The 26,663-nt window shown below is 44.6% G+C and overlaps 1 protein-coding gene across 1 annotated transcript in view; it reads left to right on the top strand.

Moving 5' to 3' along the window:
• The window catches only part of ATXN10 (ataxin 10), a 74,209-nt gene that overhangs the window by 39,605 nt on the left and 7,941 nt on the right, over window positions 1–26,663 (top strand). Inside the window, exon 10 of the mRNA XM_048516005.1 lies at window positions 12,974–13,037. Within this exon, the coding sequence (XP_048371962.1) occupies window positions 12,974–13,037 (64 nt within the window). The remainder of the gene's footprint in view (window positions 1–12,973; window positions 13,038–26,663) is intronic.

The following is a 26,663-nucleotide window of genomic DNA, read 5'->3' as shown; positions in this document are numbered from 1 at the left end:
TGTTGCGGACGCATGTAGAAGTTGTTTCCATTTAAGTTCCGCTAGATATTGCTGCTTCTGTTGTCTACAATGTTGGAGATAGCGCTTTAGGTTCTGAAGACTAGCAAGATCTGTGTTGGAATTAGATCTTCTGAATCTCCTATATAGGGACCTTATTTGTTGGTTAATTTTAATACATTCCTTGTCAAACCAAGAGCATTGCCAAGTGGCTGGGCTGATGGGAATTGTAGTCCATGAACATCTGGAGAACCATAGTTTGCAGACCCCTGGGCCAGTACAATACAGTACATATATGAGCAATTCCAAGTGAGCCAGATAGTTGCTAACATCACTTCTCAGCATCATATGTTGGTAGGCCGGATTTTTGTGGATGAGCTCCTTCATTGCTTCATTACTGCATTTTTTACCATTCTCTCTCTTACCACTGCAGTACGGACATACTCTCATGAAAGCTTATATGGGAAGGAATTTCAAAGATATATAATATACAATACGATGATGATGATCTCCATAGCAAGTGTACTATTTCTTTTTTGCTAGTGGAGAGTGAAGAGTATTTTCCACATAGTATTGGTGAGATGGATTAACTCTTTGAGACGCTGTTTTTAAAGAAAGTAATCTTGAGCCAATGTTCTCAGCTGCATTAAAAATTTAAACAAGTAACAAATGATTGAACAATGATTGTGATTGTGTGTGTAGGTTATACATGCACACCTGAGTGTTATTTGTATTTTTTGTGTTCATGGACTACAATTCCCACCAGCCCCTACCAGCATTGCCAAGTGGCTGGACTGATGGGAATTGTAGTCCATGAACATCTGGAGAACCATAGTTTGCAGACCCCTGGGCCAGTACAATACAGTACATATATGAGCAGTTCCAAGTGAGCCAGATAGTTGCTAACATCACTTCTCAGCATCATATGTTGGTAGGCCGAATTTTTGTGGGTGAGCTCCTTCATTGCTACATTACTGCATTTTTTTACCATTCTCTCTCTTACCACTGCAGTACGGACATACTCTCATGAAAGCTTATATGGGAAGGAATTTCAAAGATATACAATATACAATATGATGATGATGATCTCCATAGCAAGTGTACTATTTCTTTTTTGCTAGTGGAGAGTGAAGAGTATTTTCCACATAGTATTGGTGAGATGAATTAACTCTTTGAGACGCTATTTTTAAAGAAAGTAATCTTGAGCCAATGTTCTCAGCTGCATTACAAATTTAAACAAGTAACAAATGATTGAACAATGATTGTGATTGTGTGTGTGTAGGTTATACATGCACACCTGAGTGTTATTTGTATTTTCTGTGTTTCCCAGAAATATGGTGTTAAGGGGCGGGGCGGAGTTGATGCTGGTCTTAACAGTCCAAGGCCCTGCATTTCTGAGGCAGCACATGTGTAACTTTTTAAGCTAAAAATATCTCGTTTTATGTCACCACAGTTACTGCTGACGTTCAACAATAACCATTTAAAAATGTTAAAATGCACTCCAGCTGCGTGAATGAAGGTAGACTTTACTGTCTTACAACCCAAAATCATAACAACTGTGCAACCATTGTAGCATAAAAGATACTATAACTGCAAAGCCTGTATGGTAAAGTTATGACCTCCCCATAACAGCAGATAATATTGGGTTTTCGAGACTCAAAGCAGTTTGAATTTTGACCAGAATCCAGGCCAGCAATCATCGTTTAATGGGAGATTGAAACTCCTTGTTTTTCTGAACTTCCCTATGAAGAACTCTTGCATGCTGTCTGCCAGAGGTGGAAGGGAATGGGGACCACTGCTTAGCAGTTTGGGACTCTTATCCAATGACAGTTTTGGGTGACTACTGTTCTGCCCGCTGCATTTACTCCTGTGGGGTGCAAAGTTTTATCTTGCTCCCAGTGCTTTGATGTTTTTATGTTCCTGCTAGCGGATGTTCTTCAGTGATTTGAAATGCAGCATCACCCAGCTGTTGAGACCCAGCTCAGTTTTTCATTTTCGATAAACCAGTCCCTGAATAAAGCTATCGGTAACATGAGACCTATCTTAAAGCGTCATCCAAAGAAGACTGACATTGTGATGTGGACCAGCCTAGATCTGGAGAACTGATGACCAGATCAGCTGATAAACCAGATGTAGTTGATGGAAGATGTGTTTATCTCCCATACCAAGCAGTTTTGGGGCTTGCTTTGGACTGGGCTTAAAGCACCCCAAAACTTTGCCATTATTTGTAAATGATCATCATAGTCCATCTAGGGGAAGCAGATTATGTTTGCCTTTCTTCCAAGCATCTCACAAACTGGGGCCTTGAAAAGTCATCCTTACACTCTCTTCTCCATTTTTTAAAATTAATCTTCTGCTGTTCCGTCTCAGCCACTTGACTTCAGCCTGTAGATACGAATTGAGGACTGAGACAGCAGTTTCTGCCAACGTAGAGTTAAACGTCATCAATGCATTTCTGACACCTGACCCCCCCCCCCCCCCCGGCACTGGACTGTTACTTCAAATAGGTTGTCAGTAGTAAAAAACATCAGTAACACGCTGGTCAACACAGAGACTGGTGATCCAGCTTGAGCATATAATTTATTAAATAACCCATTGGACTGTTTGTGAGGTGTTGACATTGTATGACTCTTATTACTGCATAAATATTCAATTGTCACGAACTGCCAGACAAGGGAAGTAGTTTTCATTATTGTTCCTGCTGCTGATTATGACAGGACATCATCCCTTTCTGGTTATCAGTGGAAGAGAAGCTGAAAGTGGGCATACCGGGATGCCTTATTATTTAAGGTTGCCACTGCCTCACCTTGTTATGAGATGTACTGGTGATGCTGTTCACAAACATCTGTTCTTTTGCTTCTCTAAAGAACACAAAGTATTTCATCAAGTGATGAAATTCATCGACATTCACATTTATTATTTCACTTGCTAGCAGCGGCAACAATAGTCCTAGCAAAACTTTGGAAAAAAGAGAAAATACCAACACAAGAAGACTGGATAGAAAAAGTACATCAGCTGTACAAATCGGATAAAATGGCGCATCAGATAAGAAATCTACCTTACGAGACATATATCCAAAATTGGGAACTTTGGATAAGGTACACTGGCATAAATAAGGATATCAAATTTCTTTCTATGGAATATTTATGAAAGACTATTGAAGAGTGGACGTCAAAGTTAAAAAGACAACAAAAAGTAATATAATCTAGTGTTGAGAAAATTTATGGTTGAATAGTTAACGGAGAGGAAATACAGTTCGTTTACAGTCTAAGTAAACTTAAGTTGTAAAGTATGGCATAGCTGAGATGGTAGTTCATTATTAAGAGAAATTGTATTAATCGGATATTTATTTTTAATAGATTCACAACGTTACTTTGCGTGATTTAGAAATATTGGAATGTAATCAATTTAGTATTTGAACAATCAGGAGAAATTTAAATATTTATTGTGCTTTAAGCGTGTATATAATTGTTTTTAAGTTGTTTCATATGGCTGTTCTCATTGTTTTATTTTTTTTACATACATAAACCTTTAATAGGCATGAATAAATACAAAATATGGGATCCAAGAGCAATATAAAACGTATATAAAACACATATAAAACATCTGAAGTCCAAAAGGATCAACAATCCAGAACCTTTCCCAGGAATTCGGCAACCAACTCCAAGATCTCTATTGAGCTGTTATTTAGCAAAAAACAAACCCACATGTTAGGCGTGGAATTCCTTAGTCGAGGAGGAATGATACGTTGGAAATCAGGTCTAAAATCGAGATATTTAGGATAATTGAATAAATTGTTTTATTTAAAATTGCAATAAAGATAAAACATTAAAAATGTAAAAAATAAAGAGCACAAAGTGATGGGAAATTTACTGATGATGAAACCTTTAATGGCATATATATAAATTATACAATGGAAATTAAAATTCTGAAACTGCAGTCTGTCCATGTTCACTTCTCTATACCAGAAGCTGCTGTTCAGCTGTCCAATTATATATTTTCAGCAATGACACTGCAGATCGCTTGCTGTGGTTCACTTTGCAGAAACTGTAATAAAGCCCATTCTTAATTGCAATAGAGCACACCAGTCTTCTGGGCAGTTGCCACCACTTGGGTGGTCGTGGTGCCCCAATCTCTGCTTCTAGTCTGCAAACAAAAATTGGGAATTGCAACCTCAGCACGAGACAGTGTGATGCCTTAGGCAGAGGTCACCAGCCTAAGATATGCCATCCGCAATGTATGGATATATAAGCTTTGCTGATCTGAATATTTTTGATTGCTGTTTACGCCTGTTTCCACTTGGAGGATATGGAGTATGTACCCACACTGTCTGTACCTTCTTTATTACAGTTCTGCAAAGTGAACCACAGCAAGCGAGCCGCGTGCCGTACTGGTTAAGTGCTTGCACTGCCACTCACACGGTCAGGAGTTCGAGCCCCCTGTGGGTCTGATATCCTGACATCTGGCTCATGGGCAACTCAGCCAGCCAGCCATTCCTTGGTTGGTAAATGAGTACCTAGCTCATAGCTAGGGGGTAAAGAATAGCCGGGGAAAGCAATGGCAAACTACCCCACAAAAGCGGCTTGCCTATGAAATCACTGCTTGCAGTGGTACCCCAGGGTCGGAGACGACTGAAGAGAAAACTTTACCTTTTTTTTACCCACACTGTAGTGGCTTGTTTTGGGAAGGGAGTTTGAAGAACGGAGTCAAATTGAGGTTATAAGAGATAAAGTTCTAGGACTGCTGGGTAAACTGGAAACTAATAACGCTGCAAAAATCAGCCTCTGTGGTGACAACAGGAACATAGTGAATTTCTCCCTAATTTTAAAAAAGGGTTCAGAGAGTAATTGGTAGAAACTATTATTAAAGAGATAATTATTAACTGCATCAAGGAACAACACTTGGTGAGGGAAAATCAGCATGATTTCTGCAAAACAAAGGCCTTCCTCACCAATTTTTGAGTGTTCTTTGAGTTGGTTAATGGACAAGAGTAATTTGGTAGACATTGGCCAAGTACCCACCAGGGCTCTGGCATGTGGCGGGGCCAGAAGTGTGTCGGTGCAAGAAATCACACACTTCCTCCCAGTGGCGCACTGAGAGAGGAGGCTCGCCGGGGCAAAAAATCTTGTCCTGATGCACCCCCTCTCTGTGGCGTGCCGAGCGAGGAGGCATGCCAGGGCAAGATTTCTTGTCCTGACATGCTTCCTCTTGCCCCACCTGTGGCTAAAAAAATTAAAAACATACATCATAAAATCACATCTTAAAAACAACTGCAACGGCATCCGGGGTGTTGTGCCCCCCATCCCGTTGGTGCTACACCACTGACGGAAGGTTGTTGGTGCAAGATGCTGCTAGAATTCTGTTTGGTAGGCAGGAGTTCCCTCTGATGGGTCAGAAAAGGAAGATCAGCATTCTATTTCTAACTGTTGCAAGAAATCAGGTTGAATCTTTACTGTGACGTGTCCATATCTGAAGTTTTTTCTGCTGTCAGGAGAGTTACTTTATCCTTCACGATCAGCAGGGTGCAAAGATCTTAGTTGGTCTTGGAAAGCGTGGCCAGGGTGTGGGACATCCTGATGTGGCCGCAACAGGATCTGATCTCTTCCTTCGCCATCCATCTCATTAGGGAAATGAGCGTCCCATCAGAGTCCATGCCGTTCCAGCATACATCCTGAGAAAAGGAGCCTCTGTCCACAAGTCTTTCAGCAGAATTTCAGGATGTGGTGGCTTCCAATAATAGACTTGTTTGCCACAAGCCACAGTTACGTCTATTATAAGCCAGAGGGCCTCTATCGTAGAGTTCTGAGATCTATGAATCGTAGGTTCTGAGATCTATGAATGATAGGGGATAAGTGACTTATCTTGCTCAGGATTAGATTCAAATGTGTACCTTGTTTTGGGCATACTTTTGTTTGGAGAGTTCTTCTTAACATAAAAACTAAACTTCAGCATCTGTCTTTTAAAAAAAAAATAATCTGATTAGTTGTGGTTCTTCGTTGGAGGTTCACAGGGGACGCCGGGGCCTTTTGTGAGAGATTCACACTTTCACGCTTCTGTGACCAGCATCCATGTAAACTCCTTTTTATAGCAGTCTTTTTTTGCAGAGATGGGCTTGTGCCGACTCCCCAGAACAGAGAGATGTGACGCATTTTTACTTAAGTGGCAGACAAAAATGTCTGTATGCGTATATGGAGAGATAAGTAATAATAAAGGTTATGCCATTCCTGTTCCTTCTGCAAATGCTAATTCAGAAACAAAATCTGCTTCAAAGGGAAGAGGTATGTTTAGGGCTGTATGGCCGTGTTCCAATAGCATTTTCTCCTGACGTTTTCACCTGCATCTGTGACTGTCATCTTCAGAGGATCCTCTGAAGATGCCAGCCACAGATGCAGACGAAACGTCAGGAGAAAATGCTACTGGAACACAGCCATACAGCCCGGAAACCCCACTACACCCCAGTGATTCAGGCTGTGAAAGCCTTTGACAATAGGATGTATGTTTAGTTACTTACCTGGTTCTTTGTACTTTATAAGGGATTCAAAGGAGCAATAGTGTGCAGCATATTTCTAGTAAAAAGCTTCTCTTGTACCCTTCCAGTGTAGCTGTATTATCCTTTTGCATGATATCTTTGAGGGTTGAGTTTGCAAAGAAATCCTGGATTTTGTTTTTCAGACAAGATAGGTTCAGATCAGGAGAAAATGGAACAAAGGGAAAATGAAGCAAAGGCTTTAGTTTCTTAAGCATGATGCTACATTTGCTGGGTGAATGACCATCCTTCCCTGCTATGCCTCAATATTGACTTCTCGAGTCCATGGCTCCTCTCGCACATTATGAGCTGTGTTTTGTGGTGGCAAAAGACTGAAAGCGGCTCTATATTTTTAGTTAATGCTGATACTATCAGGACCGCAAATCATGTGCTGAATCTTCAGACATATGAAAAGCACTTGAGCTTTGGGTTGTGTGCTTTCTATTGGGTCTGAACTTCCCATCAGAAATTAACTTGATGTATACCTTCTGGAATGAAAACTGTCTGAATATCTCAGTAATTGCAGTGTCAAAGAGAAAGCTTGACATTCTGGGTGGGCATGCCCAGACATCTCCAAATATTTTAAACAAATATATTCTAGACTTTATTTTCTGGTAAGTGGGGGCACTCAATTGGTATATTGAGATAAGATGCAAGATAGCGGAAAATTGGGTTTTTTAAATTGTGAATGCAATGAGATTGTTTTGATTTGGGGAGCTGTTGTACATTTGGAATCCATAGTTTAGGGAAAAAAACTTCAAATACAGGATGATTGACGACATCTGACATGAAAAAAACCCCGTGCGTAAAATGAGCACTCTCTCTTCCACGTTCCCACAAATAAATAATGTAAGTAAGTAAGTAAGTAAGTAAGTAAGTAAGTAAGTAAGTAAGTAAGTAAGTAAGTAAGTAAATAAATAAATAAATAAATAAATAAATAAATAAAATAAACCTAATCAACTGTGAACTGGGAGCATGTATCTGAAAATGTTTAGGGATATTGCTGTCTGAAATATAGTTGAGCAGATTACGTGTCCACGTTCTGGGGCATCAGCGGGGTGGGTTCTAATGTGAAATAAATTAAATAGTAATAAATGTATTGTTCAGTTGTGCTTCTGCAAGTTCTGTTACAAACTGATCAGTGTGAGGGTACAGTGATTCACTGCCTCAGAAATGACTGAGAACTTGGGAGTGGGCTGCAGGTCTGTTTGTCCCATCAGAAGAAGAGTAGGTTTTTATACCCCACTTTGCTCTACCTCTTTGAGGTTCAAAGTAGTTTAGAAGAAGAGGAAGAGGAAGAGTTGGATTTATATCCTCTGTTTCTCTCCTATAGGGAGACTCAAAGGGGCTTACAAACTCCTTTCCCTCCCCCCTCACAACAAACACCTTGTGAGGTAGGTGGGGCTGAGAGAGCTCCGAAGAACTGTGACTAGCCCAAGATCACCCAGCTGGTATGTATTGGAGTGCACAAGCTAATCTAGTTCACCAGATAAGCTTCCACAGCTCAAGTGGCAGAGCAGGGAATCAAAACCAGTTCTCCAGATTAGAGTGCACCTGCTCTCAACCACTACACCACGCTGGCTTTAAAATCATCTCCCCCCCCCCCCCCATGGACATCTTGTGGGTAGGTGGGGCTGAGACAGTTCTGAGAGTCTCCCAAGGTTACCCAGCAGGCTTTGTGTGTGAGAGTGGGGAATTGAACCTGGTTCTCCAGATTAGAATCTGCCACTCTGAGCCACTATACCACACTGGTGCCATCACGCTCCATAGGTTAGTTTCAAACTAGGAATTGGCTTGCAAATCCTGATGAAGTGTGATCCTCAATAGCTCCAACAAGGCCATAATTCTAAACTACAGGTGTCAAACTCACGGCCCTCCAGATGTTATGGACTACAGTTCCCATCATTCCCTGCCAGCATGATGCTGGCAGGGGATGATGGGAACTGTAGTCCATGACATCTGGAGGGCCGCGAGTGTGACACCTATGTTCTAAACCAGGGGTAGGGAACCTGCGGCTCTCCAGATGTTCAGGAACTACAATTCCCATCAGCCCCTACCAGCATGGCCAATTGGCCATGCTGACAGAGGCTGATGGGAATTGTAGTTCCTGAACATCTGGAGAGCCGCAGGTTCCCTACCCCTGTTCTAAACCATTGTTAGTGCAGTTGAGAGAGGGGAGGGAGAAATGCATTCCAGAAAGGAAAGGGCCAAAGGTGAGGAAACATTTGAGCTCACAGCCCATTCCTAATATATGAAGCGTGGCTTATTTTATTTAATTTGGCTTATTTATGGCCCTCCTTTCCCACTGAGATTCCTGAGATATGACAAAATAAAGAGAGAGATGTAATGATACAATAATATGAGATGTCCCATGAACAATGCAGTAAGATTAGGAATGAAAAATTCAAAGGAAATGCAAGCAACAATGTTAATAGCAAACTGCCTGAGGCAAAGGTAATTGTGAGAAATGCATATTGTGGGACTGACTATACAGTAAAAGCTAAAAGATACTTACAAGAATAGGTTATAACAGTAATCACTGCAATGAAGGTGTCTGCCTGGACTATTTTGTCTTGATACAGTTCTGATTCTGCCATGAGAATGTTCACCTGAACATTTCTGTTCAGAGCCAGCATGGTGTAGTGGTTAAGAGTGGTGGACTCTAATCTGGAGAACTGGAGTTGATTCCCCCTTCCTCCACATAAGCGACGGACTTTAATGTTATGGACTGTTATGGACTTTAATCTGGTGAATTGGATTTGTTTCCCCACTCCTACACGTGAAGCCTGCTGGGTGACCTTGGGCTAGTCACAGTTGAGGCCTCCCCCTGATGTTTCCTCCTAGCACTGGGATTCAGAGGCTGGCTGCCTCTGAATGTGAAGGTTCCCTTTAGTTGCCATGGCTAGAAGCTATCCTCCATAAATATACCATATCCTAAATATAAGATTACATTTCCCAGTTCTACCTCTCCCCCCTCCCCGTTTGCAGCATGGGAGGGATGGGTATCCCCTTCCTGTGAACCAGGTGTGTTTCCGCACTCCTACATTCCTGCTGGGTGACCTCGGGCCAGTCACAGTTCTTCTGAACTCTCTCAGCCCCACCTGCCTCACAAGGGGTCTGTTGTGGGGAGAGGAAGGGAAAGGAGCTTGTAAGCCACTTGGAGATTCCTTCCAGGAGGGAAAGGTGGGGTATAAATCCAAACTCTTCTTTACATTTTACAGAGTGATATAATTCTGGGGCCCTCCTGATGTCTTCGTCGGGTTGAGGAATCAGCCTGCAAACTGCATGTGAACCGGCAGTGTTCCTAATACTTTGTCTATGGTTAAGTTATTAGCAGGATTAATTCTGCACTGAACCAAAATGACACCCAGCTGTCATTTGGTTCTTTTCCAGTTGGCTTGTAATCAGTCATTCCGCTCTCTCATCTTTGCGTTTTTGCTAGGAAGACGTTGAACTGGCTCAAGAGGGGCTGGAAATGCTTTCAGGTGATCTGCCACACCTTTTTTTTAGCCTAGAGTTCTCTCTAGGTCACAGGTGTCAAACTTGCGGCCCTCCAGATGTTATAGGCTACAGTTCCCATCATCCACTGCCAGCATGATGCTGGCAGGGGATGATGGGAACTGTAGTCCATAACATCTGGAGGGCCACAAGTTTGACACCTATGCTTTAGGTGGGAAAAGCCATTTTGCAGGGAATGTCCATCCGCATTCTCATGGGGTAGTCAAGAGACCGGGTGGTCCCCTTGCAAGGGAATCTGTGCCCATAGCACAGGAATCTGTGGAACTCCTTACAGCTAGAAGTACACATTATTTCCAGTTTTAGCCTACAGCTAAACTAGAATCTTTTCCTGAAAGTGCATTTTCGTCACGTGAGGCCTTAAATAGGTGGGTGATGGGAGAGTCACTCTTTAGTCCCAGTTGTGCTTAACCCTTGCGCTGCACGTCATTTTCATGATCTCAATCCACCATCTTCAGAAGAGGGGAAATAGCCAGGTGCCTATATGGCAGTGGTTCTCAACCTTCCTAATACCGGAACCCTTTAATACAGTTCCTCATGTTGTGGTGACCCCCAACCATAAAATTATTTGTGTCTCGGTTCCTAAGACCATTGGAAATATGTGTTTTCCAATGGTTTTAGGCGACCCCTGTGAAAGGGTCATTCGACCCCTAAAGGGGTCGTGACCCACAGGTTCAGAACTGCTGCTATACGGCATCTGCATTTTTCTTGCAAGGCAAATAGTGCGGATGTGTGTAGGAGGGTGGGGGTGGGAATGGAGGTTATGAGAGTGTCACAGAGCGAAAAGATTAAATTCTAATGGGAATCTGCTTGGTTTCCTATCACCGTGACTTAAGGCAGTATATATTTAGTGACTGTATAAGGAAGACAGCACAAAAATCTGCCAACAGAAACATTTTAAAGTGTTTTACAGACAAGAGAGCCAATGTAGGCTAGTTGTGAAGAGCAGCAGACTCTAATCTTGAGAACATGAGTCAGTTTCCCCTCTCCTCCACATGAAGTCTGTGGTGTGACCCTGGGCCAGTCACTGTTCTCCAAGAACTCTCTCAGCCCCATCTATCTTATAAAGTGTGGTGGAAGGGAAGGCGGTTGTAAGCTGCCTTGAGACACAGTAGCAAAAAACAGGGTATAAAAAACAACTCTTCTTCTTCCAGTAGAGAAGTTCACCCAGATGTCCTTCTGTCCCTCTAGTACAGTGATGGCGAACCTTTTTGAGACCAAGTGCCCAAATTGCAATCCAAACTCCACTTATTTATCACAAAGTGCCAACCCGGCAATTTAACCTGAATGCTGAGGTTTTAGTTTAGAAAAAAACGGTTGGCTCCCTCTTCCTCCGCCCCACCCGCTCGAGCAGGGGCCAGCCTGCTCTAGCCTCCAGCAAGTCCCGCACACACTATTCTGTGCCCCTCTAGCATCTCTGCCTCCTCTGCACTACCCCCCACCCTTGGGCAGCAGCCACCCAGAGCACAGGCACCAGGCCCTCCAGCCAAGTCCTCCCTGCTCACCACAGTGCACATGATGAACTCTGTGGGTGCGTGCCCACAGAGAGGGCTCCGAGTGCCACCTCTGGCACCTGTGCCATAGGTTTGCCATCACTGCTCTAGTACTGTTACATAAGACTGTGGATTGCCTTAATTGACAGAGCACATTTTTATATTGCAATATAGCACTTGGGCTGAGTACATTGGGTATTACATGTTGTTTGTTGCAGAAATCCTGCCAAAAGGCATGTTAATAGTGCAGTCCTATACAATATTCCAATGTAATCCTATTAAGCTCAATGGGCTTGGACAAGAGCAGGGGTCTGCAACCTGCAGTTTTCCAGGTGTTCATGGACTACAATTCCCATCATCCCCTGCCAGCATGGCCAATTGGCCATGTTGGCAGGGGCTGATGGGAATTGTAGTCCATGAACATCTGGAGAGCCGCAGGTTGCAGACCCCTGGACTGGAGTAACCGTATAAGTTTGCACTGCTTGTCACAATTTAGGTTTGTGATAGCAACAAAGATGTAAAACCTCCACAAATGTGGAGTCCATTGAAAAGAAAATATGGGTGTCTTCTTGGAGGAGGGATATGTCATGCCGAGGAGAAACAGAAACATGTAGAACACCTTCTGACTAACCTCAACTTATTTGACTGCTGTTAATAATGTAACTTAGCATATCTAATTGTACTGTTTGGCACATTGGAATTCAGAGTTCCTGCATTTTCTGCACTTTCATGGTTTTTGCCATCTGTGAGGTAAGGGGGGATTGAAACTAGAAAACATAAATTCTATAATAAAAAATAATTTTCATTTTGAGAAGGACCTCTTCTATCATCATACACATAGTATAGCAATTGTGGACAAAATTACTCATTTAAATAACGAATTTAAGAATGTGTTGTATATGTCTGTAGTGTGCACCAAAATTATAATTATCGTGCTGTAGGTAGTTACAGAACCATCTTCATATTGCATATTTTGAGTAACATCTTTTCTCCAGAAGGATGTTACTCTACTTATTCCAGTGGGGAACAAAATTTTAAAATTCATTTGTGCCCTCAAATGGCTGCTTTTCCCCACTGAAATTAAAAAATACCACAGGAAAAAAATGGTGTGTGTGCCCCCCCCCCCCACAAGCTTTGACATCTCTAGACACCAGTGAGAACTACTTGTCTCATAGCAAGCAGAAAGGCTGTGGAAGCCAAGAATCGTTTGGTACAGCTATAAATAACTTAGTGAAAATAACTGTGGTTAATGCAAATCATAGTGTTCAAATCCACTTCCAGCCATGGTTTTGCATCCTGTTCTCCGGATAACCATGGTTGTATCTGGTTATAGCTGCATAGAGCTCACCTGGGTTAGGGTTGTAGATCTTTATTGCCTACTAACCAAACAGAGAGTAATATTTTATGAAATGCTTCCCCCCCCCCTTTTTTTTTCTTACAGGTTTATGAACTAGATGGTATCCCACTGATACTGGATAACTGCAGCATCGATGACAATAATCCTTGTATCCTTTTAGTAATGTTCTAAACTTGTAATTAATTTATTCTAGTGTAAATGGCATTGGGAGTGGGAGGGGGAATACATACAAATGTTTCTTAGTGGGGAGTCATGTAGAGCTGTTTTGTTGTCTTGAGAAAGGTTTTGTTGTCTTGAGCAAGTACAAGGAGAGGTTAATTTATCAGTTTCAGAGAACAAAACCAGACGTTTAAGTGTGTTAAAGATCCCACTATCGTACCTCCAGTTGTAGTATTCTGATATGGTAATTTACCACAAAAAGCCTACCTTATCATGGTTGCTGTGATCAGCAGAAAAAAAATTACACTTTGCTTTACCCTTTAATCAAAACCTAAATATTTGTGCATTTCAGGATTCGTTTTTTTAAATTCTTATCGTGTGTGGTTTCTTGGCTTCCTGCTATTCTGAATTCTATTTTTGCTATTCTGAATTCTATTTTTAATAACATACTTGTTTAATGGAAAATTATAAGACATAGAATAGCATCCATGCAAATACACTGGAGGCAAAAAGAAACTTCAAAAGGAAATGAAGGCTGTTTTTTGTTTTTAGCACATCTATAATCTGTTTGACCAACATTTAAATCCCATAATCTCATGCTGAGATGATCTTCACTGATGCTTCTTTTGAAGGGTAGTAATCGGGTGAAGAATCTACATGTTCTTGGAGTGCCTTGAAATAAATGGGCCTGGTTGGTCTTTGTTCTGTCTTGTTTTCTCGCATTCTGAACAGCCGAGAATCAATGTTGTCCCTTTGGATTAGGGTTTGCAACGGAGTCGAACCAAACTTGGTCATTGTAGCTGGCCCTGGAGCTTTGACTTCAGCTCACATCTGACTGGTCAGCTGAAATAAACAGGTAGGGAGGCTAGGAAGCGGCTCGTCAGCTTGGCAAACTTTATAGAGTTTGACCAGTGGAAAAAAAATATTTTTGGCTTATCTATCTGGTGATTTTCTAATGAAGGAACAGTAGGGGATTCTGTTCTTCAGACTGGTGGATAAATTCCAGTGGAAATACCTCGGTGTAAGACTGCTGACGATTTAGAAACTTCTTACAAAGTGTATTCATTCTAACATCCAGTGATATTCAGATTCAGAAGGATGAGAAGATTTAATGGAGGAGGAGGAGGAGGAGGAGGAGTTTGGATTTATATCCCCCCTTTCTCCTGCAGGAGACTCAAGGGGGCTTACAATCTCCTTGCCCTTCCCCCCTCACAACAAACACCCTGTGATGTGGGTGGGGCTGAGAGAGCTCTGAGAAGCTGTGACTAGCCCAAGGTCACCCAGCTGGCGTGTGTGGGAGTGTACAGGCTAATCTGAATTCCCCAGATAAGCCTCCACAGCTCAGGCGGCAGAGCGGGGAATCAAACCCGGTTCCTCCAGATTAGATACACAAGCTCTTAACCTCCTACGCCAAACTTGATTTACCCACTAAGCCTCCCTTGCCCTCCCCCCCTCGGGGCTCTCGTTTACTTGCCCCCTTTGGATGCATTGGCAAGAGCTGACAGGCCAGTGTGGTGGTTTGATTAGTGTTTAACTGTACAATCCAAAGAAAAGGAGAGGCGAAGCCACACTGGAAATGGTGGAATGGTTGCACTAGCATCCGTGTCAGCAACATCATGTAAAGTGGCATAGATGCCAACGCCAAGGAATTTACCTCAGCGGCCAGTCTCCGTAGTGCCCAAACCTAGAAGCTGGGCCTTGTGGCAATTATCTGCAGCCGCACACGGCAGCAGTGCATGGAGGAGAGGATTACTGCAAAAGCCCTTTGAAAAATTTGATGTAGCTTCCATCGAAGTTCCTCAGACATTCTGTTTAAGAGGGAACCCCAAAATTTCTTCAAACGTTGCTTATGAAATGGGGGAGACTCTTCCCACCCCCCAAAAAGTTTGGGGCATTTTTGAAGACTCTTGTTGGCTTTCCCTCAGTGTTCCTTCTTTTGGTCTTTGGAGGAATCCTCCGAATGGTTTTGAGTGTCGCTGTGGGTGGCACTGGGGTGGTATGACTTGTAAGATTTTTAATCGCAGAGTTGGTGCTACCAGGATGGGGGATTCTTTACTATGATTGTTAAATAGGATGACAGAACCAAAATAGTGGTACCACCAATGTGATATGTGAATAAATTCTACCTAGGTCCGTGGTGGCGAACCTTTGGCACTCCAGATGTTATGGACTACAATTCCCATCAGCCCCTGCCAGCATAGCAATTGGCCATGCTGGCAAGGGCTGATGGGAATTGTAGTCCATAACATCTGGAGTGCCAAAGGTTCGCCACCACGGACCTAGGGTATCATGGGAAAGTCATCCTGCAGCTCTGACATGAATTGGTGCTGGAGGCGGGGGTGTCGTTCAGGTGAGAGAGATCCCCTGTGGCTTGATTTTATTAAAATCTTCATGATCTGGCAATGGCTTTTTGTTCTATTTGCTTTTGCATTTGCTTTAATATCCAACGATTCATATTGAATGCGACTGTGCTTTCCCTGTGAACTCAGATATTCTAATGCACGCCATTTGCACTAAGCATATACTTTGTGGATAGCTTCTTCCCATTGGGAAAACCCTATTCATTTGTCATTGATCACAGTTACTGAGGCTACAGCTTAAACCATGCTGCTTTGTACCAGACAAAGCTAATTCACATAATGCATCCAGTCTGGGAGCCATGGATTGTAAGAAATTGTCTTAGGAGCAAAGAAAGTGGATCTTCTTTTTCTCCTTCAGAAATCAGTGGAGAACTTCTGCTAAGATTTCCCTCTCATCCCAATCAATTAATGATTCACTGCTGGTCAAATATTAAATTTAGTAACAACTCTCTGTCAGTTTCATTTGTGCTCGGGAGGGAGAAGCAACTGTAGTGTGGCCATGTGGAAGTTTCTGGAACCACTTCAGAATAAGTGGTTTCAGAACCGCTGCCAGCGCAGTCTTATTCTTCAGCTACACTCAGTTCTCGCACATATGTTTTTGTGTTGTCGGTTGCAAAAGGGGTTCTGAGGATGGTGTGTCATTGAACACTTGCCTGATTAAATTGAGTCGAAAGACCTGTGCAGTAAAGCTTCTGTGTTGCATTAGCATCCATCTGGCAGCCAGCCCCATAACCAAAACGCCGGTGGTGTTGAAGGGGAAAGACCGGGCTGCCATTCCGGGATAACGTGCAGCCCTCTCCTTGCGAGAAGCCAAAGTTGGCAGCATTTGGGAAAGGAAAACCTGCGGTTTTCTTCTTTGCTCTCTTATTACAACAGTTGTTGTGGATCCGCACACACAGAGCCTTTCATTTGGATAAAATATTGAAAGCATAAACACAAGCTAATTTTTACATACACCCACTTGAAGAAAATATTCTGTTATTATGTTTGGTCGGACCCTTGTTTCAGAGGTAAATTCAACATACTTTTGACCTCATGGCAGTAGTTAGTATAATTGTGGTTCATGAAACCACAGGATAAATCGAGGAGAAACCCCACTGCTATGGTCTATAACAATGGCAGTGTGTTGTGGGGGAGCCGATCGGTATCGCCTCATGAAACAGGAGCCCGGACCAGGCCCCACGCTGTGAGACCAGGCCGCACTGCTGAGGAGAGCAGAAAGAGATTTTGCCTCAACCAGCTGGGACAGTATAGTGACTTGAAACGGTGGCCAAACTTGCAACTTGTGGCTGTTTTTATTTATGTTCCGTCGGTGGCAAAAAATAAACAAAATGGCCATATTTTCATGGCCTCGCACTTAGAGAAAACAGCAACGATGGAATGGTGATGTAAGAGCTAGCTATTCCCTTGGAAAATAGTGGTAGCACAAATCAGGCTTTTTTGTTTTGCTTTATTTATGTATGCATGCCTTACAGGTCTCCCTAGCAGAGACCCCAAATGGCCATGTTTGAACGTTAAGATTCTAAGGCAGGCCTGCAAAATTTGTGACTGGCAAACTCAAGCCCACATGTGGTATCTACTGGAGGCTTGAGGATCTTCTTGTATGTGGCAGGTCATCCTTTTCTCCTGTCCCGGTAGTGTAATATAACCGGAGACTTCTTATCTGTTTAAACCAGAGGAAAAATTCCCTTCAACTGTCATGGGCTCAGAATCAGCCAGCCAGGACCCCTTCCGCACATGCAAAATAATGCATTTTCAAACCACTTTCACAACTGTTTGCAAGTGGATTTTGCCATTCCGCACAGCTTCAAAGAGCATTGAAAGCAGTTTGAAAGTGCATTATTCTGCATGTGCGGAATGAGCCCAGGAGTCCTCTGATGAGGAGCACTGAAACAGGACTGAAACAGAAAGCTTTTATTGGCATGTTAGAAGAACACCGCAGCTACAAAACAAACCAGTACAGCAAAACACATCCAATGCCAACCCGCAAGACACATCAGTCCATGCTCACGTCTTCACAGAAAAAGAAGGCCTGAGGAGCACTGGCAGGATGACCCCCACTGGGCTGGAGCCTCAGTCAACTGAACCTCAAGCACAGCCAGAAGCCTCACAGGTTGCAGGCAGAGCTGGCCCAAGAAGAGTTGGAAGCCAGGCAGAGCCGCCTCAAGCTACTGAGGGCCAGCCTAGCAGTCCGCCCAGCTCACCTGAGTCTGTCAGGCAGCTGAGGATTTGCCCCCGGCGCAGTGCATGCCTGGACTCCCTAAGGCAGCACGGAGAATGCTGTGAGTCAGCTCAGGATCCGGACTGATCCACAGCGCAGGCTTATAAGAGACTGCTTCAGGAAGCGGAAGTTGCAGGAGCAACCTTGTTGAAAGCCTGACAGCTTTCTGCCACGCCTGCATGCAGACTGATTCCTCGAACCCCTGACTTGGACTGGATTGCCTGATCTGACCTTTCTTGGACCCTTGACTGCCTCTTACCAGACCTGCTTGGACTCTGTTTCTCTGGACATAGAGTAAGATTGCTCTCGCCCGCCTCTTGCTTCTGTGCATGCTGTTAGCTGGGGCCTGACTCTCTGGGAGCCTGGCAGGCGAGGACACCAACCCTCCCCTAGATGACTGTGGTGGCAGGTGGTGATGGATGAATGAAGAGTTCTCTCTTTCTCTCTCTGTCTTTCTGTCTTCCCAGTAGCACTTTGAACACTATTTCTGGAGTAGCTGAGGCTCCAGAAGCTTGAAGATTTAGTTACCCGGGACAGTTGCTCTGCTGTTGCCTGGGATCCTGCCAAAGGTGCATTCAGAGGGTGGGGGAAAGGCTGACCTTCCTCCACACCTGTGAGTGCTGAAGCCTGCTAAGAGAAGCTGCAGCTTGCTAGGAGCCAGTGTAGTGTATTGGTTCAGAGGGGTGGACTCTAATCTGGAAGAAGAAGAAGGAGAAGAAGAAGACGAAGAAGAAGAAGACGAAGAAGAAGACGACGATGACGATGACGACGAGTAGAAGAGTAGAAGAAGAGTTTGGATTTATATCCCCCCCCTTTCTCTCCTGCAGGAGACTCAGAGGGGCTTACAATCTCCTTGCCCTTCCTCCCTCACAATAAACACCCTGTGAGGTAGGTGGGGCTGAGAGAGCTCCGAGAAGCTGTGACTAACCCAAGGTCACCCAGCTGGCGTGTGTGGGAGTGTACAGGCTAATCTGAATTCCCCAGATAAGCTTCCACAGCTCAGGCGGCAGAGAACCAGGTTTGATTCCTCTCTCCTCCACATGAGCAACAGACTCTTATCTGGTGAACAAGGTGAACACAAAAAGCCTACTGGGTGACCTAGGGCTAGTCACAGTTCTCTCAGAATCAGCCCCACCTACCTCACAAGGTGTCTTTTGTGGGGAGAGGAGGGGAAGGCTGTTGTAAACCGCTTTGAGACTCTTTACAGGAGAGAATAGTGGGGTATAGACACCAACTTTTCTTCTTTTTCCGAGATTCAAGGGGGCTGGGAGAAGACGTTCATAAACCAAGGACATTATCAAGCAGCACCCTGACACCGTGGAATGGAGCTACCCCCACAAAGAAGTGGCTTTCCTGCTATTTCAGCAAAATAGCTTGGTTTACTGAACTCAGTTCCAAAGCTGGCTGAAAGGAGGGGGGTATCCCTTCCTTTCCTGGCAAGGCAGGAGAGCTGTTAAAGCACTTGGCAGGTCAAAATACATGACTGCAGGGTTGCGTTTGGCTTGGTAGGTCACAAAGTTCTGGCCGGCCTTTTTGTGGAAGGAGAAGAACAAGCGTGAGTCCCTCGGCCCCTCCTGCCCAGGATCCACCAGAGGCCGGCCGTCTGCAGAGGGGAAGGAGAGAGGCCAGCAGCAGCTTCCTCTGAAGAGTAGCTGGGACAAAAGTTGGGCTTCATAGTGTGGTTGTATTCTTTTGTGGCCAGCTGATTTGTGAGCTTTTGGTGAACCGTCTCTGGGATGAATTTCCACCCTAGTTGCATGTTCGGGGGTAGAAAGCAGAGGCAAGCGGCCGTACAACTTGACCCTTTTGGGATATTGCCACCTGCGCACGATTAAACAAATGCCCAAAATAGAGCCACTTATCACTCACAGTTTTCCCTGAATAAAGACGCACCTAGGAAGTAAAATAGTCTCAGGAATCTGTTGAGTATACCATTGGGGTGCTTTTCTATCCTGTGACGTATGAAAATGTCAGACAATGGTTCTCCTCATCCTACAAAGCACTGATCCTTGGAAGCATTTGGAAGGGCTTTGGAGAGATCACAGTATCTCCCGAGAATAAGAATGCCCTGATTCTCACTTTTCAAAATAACGTTAATGCCAATTAATGCTTGCAGCTCTGTTGACCTTGCTTATTATATAATGAGTCCGCCAGAGAATCACCCAGACATATTAGGATCCGAGCTGCTGTCGGTTTCCTTGATAAACGCTTGGGTTTATTTATGAGCAGCAGTACTGGCTCCTTAAATAAAAGACATTTTGCCTGTTAGCGAATGGCCGAGTACCACAGCAACAGAAAGATTGTTTTAGAACACAATCCTGGTTCAGCCAACTGTGCGTTCAAGAAGCGCAGAATGTGACTTGCAGCCTCATCTAGAATGAGGGGGCCAAAATGGCTTGAGGGAGCGGTGCAACCTTGCGCCAGTGTGTTTGCCCTCCCTGGGGCACTTATTCTGGCAGAGGAGGCAGAAGAGCTGGAAGCCGCCTGTCCCTCAGCCCCACCACCACCAAACCCAGAAATCTGGGCCTCAGCAGGAGTGCATTGGTGTCCTGATCAAGAGTCAGCATAGGGGTGAGGATGGGGTGTTTTCAGGGATAAAGTCGACAGTAGTTGGCTCTCACCTGGGATTTGGGGCTGGGCTCGTGGCACCCCTGCTACAAGGGGGCCGGGGGGAGTGCGTTGCACTGGGCGCGCGCCTGGGGGGGCAGCAAAAATTTCAGATTTGTTTTTTGTATTTTTTTAGTGTTTTTCAGTTTTTGGCCTGCTGGGGGTGCAGTTTTTAGGCTAGCAGCACCAAAATTTTAGGGAGTTTTCTGGGGACACTCCTAATGATACCACCCAAGTTAGGTGAGGTTTGGTTCAGGGGGTCCAAAGTTATGGACTCTCAAAGGGGGTGCCCCCGTTGTTTCCACTGGGAGCTAATAGGAGACACCTTTGAGAGTGCATAACTTTGGATCCCCTGAACCAAACTTCACCGAACCTGGCTGGTATCATCAGGATAGTCTCCTAAAGATACCCTGAAAATTTGATGCTGCTAGCCTAAAAACTGTGCCCCCTGCAGGCCGTAAACTGAAAAAACACTAAAATCAAAAAACACAAACGAACATGGGCAGCAAAAAACACAAATACGGGTGGCAGCAAAACTCAGATTTTGCACCGGGCTCCATTTCCCCTAGCTAAGCCTCTGCCCCTGCCCCTGGACTTACACCACCCAAATGCATTTTTTGCTCACTTGTGCAACTAGAAAGCTTCCTTGGAGGCAGTGGGGCAACGCCGCTACTGCATCCTGCTACCAAGGACTTTGGATGGGGCTTCCTGGCCTTTTCCGCATGGGTTGTCTGCCCCAAGCTCAGCGCTCTTGTGAAGAGGGGTTTTTCCCTCCTTTCCCACAGCATTGCGATAAATCCCCGCATCCCCCAAGGTTTTCCCAACTTTTCTTCACTCTTTCTCAGACCTGCCACGCTCCAAGAAAAACTGTAGTCAAGCTTGGGTGGTTGCGCCAGCAACGGGGAAAACAGCACAAACCATCCCTATGTAGAAACAACCTTTCATAAGGATAGCAGGCAGCTGGTTTCCCACAATTCTACGTCCTTTATCACGAAAAATGCATTTTTGATCGGAACGGGCAGCGCAGCAGCTTGGATCCTGAAGACCGTGAATCTTTGGTGATTCTCCTTTCCCAGTTTCCTGTTCCAAAGTCTTATCCTGGGGGGTCAGGGGACTCTTAGCAATGGCATGGAGTGTGATGGGGTGGGGGGCAGGACTGCAGTGTGATAGGGGAGATGGGCAGGAATAACCCCCTCAGGGATTAGTGCTTCCTTCGGAGTCCTGTACCCCATTTATCCCATTCCATTATTGAGAGTCCACTGAGAAGGTTTTCAGGGGCACAAGGAGCTGCAGTAGGAATGGAGAATTGGTGGGAATTACAACCCCTATATTCCACTCTAGTCACAATTCTCTGGTTCCAAACCATGAGCATGCATATTTACAACTTGGTGTAATGTATCTTCCCAGTATTGCTGTAAAACAAAATGGCTTTAAAGTTGTGCCCGATTTGTAATGGATCAGGTAATATTTTTTTAATACTCTGGCTTGGTTAACAATAAACCATGGTTTGGCTCAAGGTGAAAGAGGTACTCGGGTTTATATGCTCCCCTTCCTTCCTTGTTCTACAGCTATTTCATTAGAGATTTTTTGCTTTCACGGCAAATCAGAGCAGAATGTAATATTTGAAATAGCACGCTTTGACTTTCCTTGAAAAGTCCTGGTTTATAGGTCAAGTACGTGGCACATTTTGAACATACTTTCATTTCATTTTCATTTCACTTTATATTTAATCCCCACCCTATCCCCAAAGGGCTCAGGGCGGCTAACAACATAATAAACAGATACATAATAACAACATAATAAACAGATACTGTTGAAGTTTGGTTAGCTGCAAACCCAGGCAAGGGTCTGCAACCTGCGGCCAATTGACCATGCTGGCAGGGGCTGATAGGAATTGTAGTCCATGAACATCTGGAGAGCCGCAGGTTGCAGACCCCTGGACTGGAGTAACCGTGTAAGTTTGCACTTGTCACAATTTAGGTTTGTGATAGCAACAGAGATGTAAAACCTCTGCAAATATGGAGTCCATTGAAAAGAAAATATGGGTGTCTTCTTGGAGGAGGGATACGTCATGCTGAGGAGAAACAGAAACACTTAGAACGCTTTCTGACAAACCTCAACTTATTTGACTACTGTTAATAATGTAACTTAGCATATCTAATTGTACTATTCGGCACATTTATAAAATTTAGAGTTCCTGCATTTTCTGCACTTTCATGGTTTTTGCCATCTGTGAGGTAATTGGCCATGCTGGCAGGGGCTGATGGGATTTGTAGTTCATGAACATCTGGGGAGCCGCAGGTTGCAGACTTAGCTAGATGAGAGGTGGAGGGATATCTTGAGATCCCCAAGGATCCTTCTGCATGCTAGTTCACATAGTGGCAAAACCAGGTGCTCTATTATGGCTTAATCTAGTACCCTTTTATCCCAGTCCAAATAAAGTTGCTGGCAACCAGTTCCTGACAACTATAGTCTGTCTCAGAAGAAGATGTTAGTAGGGAGTTCTGTGGCAGAACTCAACATGCTGGACCTTCTTTGTTGTAGCTTGCTCCGCCTGGATCCTAGTGCTTACCTAGCCCTGCTTTCCGCCCCATACGTGTGAAAGTTTGAAAGTTAAAATACATTTTGGCATATTCAGTTTAATTATACTACTATATATGCTCTTCTATGAAAAAATACCATGTTCAGTAATGCACAAAATAATGGTTTTGACAAAGGCGGCGTGTAAAAATGAATGTTAATTCTCATATTTGTTTTGGACTATATTCTAATGCGGAAGCATACAATTTTCTTGACTGCTGCACCTCCACTGACCATAGTAACATCTTTTTCTGAGACAGAGGATAGGGTGCAGCCTCAAAAGGTGCGTGCAGACAGCCAGTAGCTGGTGGGTGGGTGGGTGCTCCACTGCTTGCCCTGACAGGCCTTCTCCCTTGGCAATGCCTTCAAAAGACTGCCTGCGCTCAGTGGTCGCTCACTGTAGCTCAGATATTCTTAGCATACCGCTCCACCTGCTTTTAAGAGAGCCACACCAGACTGCTATAATTGGATTGCCATCTCTCATGCAGCAGGGTCGTAGTAGTTAAGAGCAGGTGTACTCTGATCTGGAGGAACCAGGTTTGATTCCCTGCTCTGCCATCTGAGCTGTGGAGGCTTATCTGGGGAATTCAGATGCACTCCCACACACGCCAGCTGGGTGACCTTGGGGTAGTCACAGTTCTTCTGAGCTCTCTCAGCCCCACCTACCTGACAGGGTGTTTGAGGGGGAAGGGAAAGGAGATTGTCAGCCCTTTTGAGTCTCCTTAAAGGAGAGAAAGGGGGGATAGAAATCCAACCCTCCTTCTCCTCCTCCTATTCCTCCTCTCCTCCTTCTCCTCCTCCTTCTCCTCCTCCTTCTCCTCCTCCTTCTCCTCCTTCTCCTCCTCCTCCTCCTCCTCCTTCTTCTCCTCCTCCTCCTCCTCACCTCCTCCTCCTCTTCCTTCTTCGAAAATGGGGTGGCCCCACTCCAACCAGCAGGGCTGCAAAACAAGGCCATTCCCAACTGAGGGAAAGGTTTCAAGCACACCCAGCTGTTAAGGAAAATACGTGCATTTTTTAAAAGATATTATATTATCTCCTCCCTGAGACCCTTTCCGCGTGGGCCAATTAAACCAGGATAAGCCTGGTAAAAAACCCGGGCTGGGGGAGAACTTCATATGGATCTCGATCCTAATGTGGATCTGCTCCTCGTAATAGAGCCCGGCACTGAGAATAGCTGATAATGCACCTGGTGATCACCAGGCGGCAAGCTAGCAAGCATAGGAATTCACACAGAACGGAATACAACAAAGGCAGGTCTGACAGTGGACCAACAACAAGGCGTAGAAGTTGAGGCCTCCCCCTGAAGTTTCCTCCTAGCACTGGGATTCAGAGGCTGACTGCCTCTGAATGTGAAGGTTCCCTTTAGTTGCCATGGCTAGAAGCTATCCTCCATAAATATACCATATCCTAAATATAACTTAATACCTCTCCCCCGTCCCCGTTTACAGCATGGGAGGGATGGGTATCCCCTTCCTGTGAACCAGGTGTGTTTCCGCACTCCTACATTCCTGCTGGGTGACCTTGGGCCAGGCACAGTTATTCGGAACTCTCTCAGCCCCTCCTGCCTCACAAGGTGCCTGTTGTGGGGAGAGGAAGGGGAAGGAGCTTGTAAGCCACCTTCAGTCTCCTCACAGGAGAGAAAGGTGGGGTATAAATCAAAATTTCTCCTCCTCCTTCTTCCTCCTCCTCCTCCTCCTTCCTCTTCTGTGCTGCTGAGCTACTGCTTCCCTTATTCTTCACTCCTGAAGTCAGAATACTTACATGGAAGGTTTTCAAGCTAGGCTGCTGAGATTTACAAGGCTCGGAAGCTTCTCCTCTTGCTTTCAAAGTTAGCAGTCATGTTACGGCAGGAGGCACATCTTAATTCTTTCTCTTTTCCAGCACTTCCCCCCACCCCAATTCCTTGCACACCCCCTCAGTTTGCAATAACATGCTTTTTAAATGGTACTTTCCACATAGCTGAGAAATAGCAGTTGCTGAAATATTTTTTTTAATGTACAGAATTTTTGGACAAAGCTCCCTAGAATATTACAGAGGCGCTGGTTGAAATAAAAGCGGTTTTTAAAACTAAGACTCATAACTGCAGAACATTTGGCTTCACGTTGTCCAAGTGTGTGATTTTTTTCCTTCTCCCTTTGTAAAACTGAAGGATTTATAAGTTAAATTATAGGTTTCTATTAAAAATGTCACTTAAAAATATGCAGCAAGGATGTCTGTACCCTATTTTTGGCTTTAAGCAAACATTATATGTTAGTCGAAGGCTTTCACGGCCGGATTCAACTGGTTCTGGTGGGTTTTCCGGGCTGTGTGGCCGTGGTCCAGCAGATCTTGTTCCTAACATTTCGCCTGCATCTGTGGCCGGCATCTTCAGAGGTGTATTGCAGAAAGAAGTGCTAAAACATTTATTCTCTGCTTTTCCTTGGGGTTCAAAGCCGTTTACAGTAATAGGTTTTTTTTTAAAATCTAGTTAAAACAAAAATAAAATAACAAATCCAAATTGCCCCCTCCCTTCCCCCTTAAAATATGCTTGCCATTCAAGCCAACGTGGTGTAGTGGTTAAGAGCAGGTGGATTCTAATCTGGAGAACTGGATTTGATTTGCCACTCCTCCACCTGAGTGGCAGAGGCTGATCTGGTGAACCAGATCGGTTTCCACACTCCTGCATTCCTGCTGGGTGACCTTAGGCTACTCACAGTTCTTTGGAACCCTCTCAGCCCCACCTACCTCACAAGGGCCGAATTCCCACTGAAAATTTAATCTATATACAACCAAGTTTCAAAATAATCAGCACCTTTTCATCCAGGTTCCAACATCCTCACTGTAGCATGTTTCTAGTGAAGACATCTAGGCCTGCCCCTTGGGGGGGGGGGGGTGGTGTCTGCTGTCAGGGATGCAATTGTTAAGCTAGCAGCACCAATATTTCAGAGTATCTTTATGAGATCCTCCTGATGACATCACTCAGGTTTGGTGAAGTTTGGTTCATGGGGCCAAAGTTATGGACCCTCAAATGTGTAGCCCCAATCTCCTGTTAGCTCCCATTGTAAACAATGGGGGATGGGACACCCCCTTTGGCAGTCCATAGCTTTGGACTCCCTAGACCAAACTTCACAAAACCTGGGTGGTGTCAGCAGGAGACTCTCCTGATGATACCACCCAGGTTTGGTGAAGTTGGTTCATGGGGGCCAAAATTATGGACCTTCAAATGTGTGGCCCCCATCTCCTATTAGCTCCCACTGGAGTGTTTTTTTTCCCCAAAAAGGTGCATATACAAGCAGGTCCAGGAAAATCCCATGATAAAGGGGGGAGGAGCACCAGAAACAGGATTGATCTGTGTTCCACGATTCAGCTGTGAGGAGATCTCAAGGGAACCTGGATATTTTGGGTGACTATCCCAGGATTAATCGCCAGTGAGGAAATCACCAAGGTGTCTGTTGTGGAGAGAGGAAGGGAAAGGAGCTTGTAAGCCACCTTGAGTCTCCTTACAGGAGAGAAAGGTGGCGTATAAATCCAAATTCTTCTTTCTTCTTTGTGATGGAAAAGACCTGGGCCCTGGTTGATGCCAGATGGGCCACATCAATTGGTGGGATAGCTAGTTGGCTACCTGTTGATTGTTCTCTGAGCACAGGGACATGTGGAAGGAGACGGTCCTTCAAATGCATGAACAACTTCAAAGGTCATAACCAGCACTTTGATTTGAACCTGAAAACAGACTGGCAGCCAATGAAGTAGTTTCAAAACGGACAACATATGTTCCCATCAGCTAGCCTCTGACAAAAGTCAGGCTGGTGCATTCTAGACCAGTTGTAATTTCCAGAGTGTCTTTGAGGGCAGCCCCATTTAGAGCACG

The sequence above is a fragment of the Sphaerodactylus townsendi genome, linkage group LG14, assembly GCF_021028975.2.
Source record: "Sphaerodactylus townsendi isolate TG3544 linkage group LG14, MPM_Stown_v2.3, whole genome shotgun sequence".
NCBI lineage: Eukaryota > Metazoa > Chordata > Lepidosauria > Squamata > Sphaerodactylidae > Sphaerodactylus > Sphaerodactylus townsendi.
This window is presented reverse-complemented; position numbering and strand designations above follow the sequence as displayed.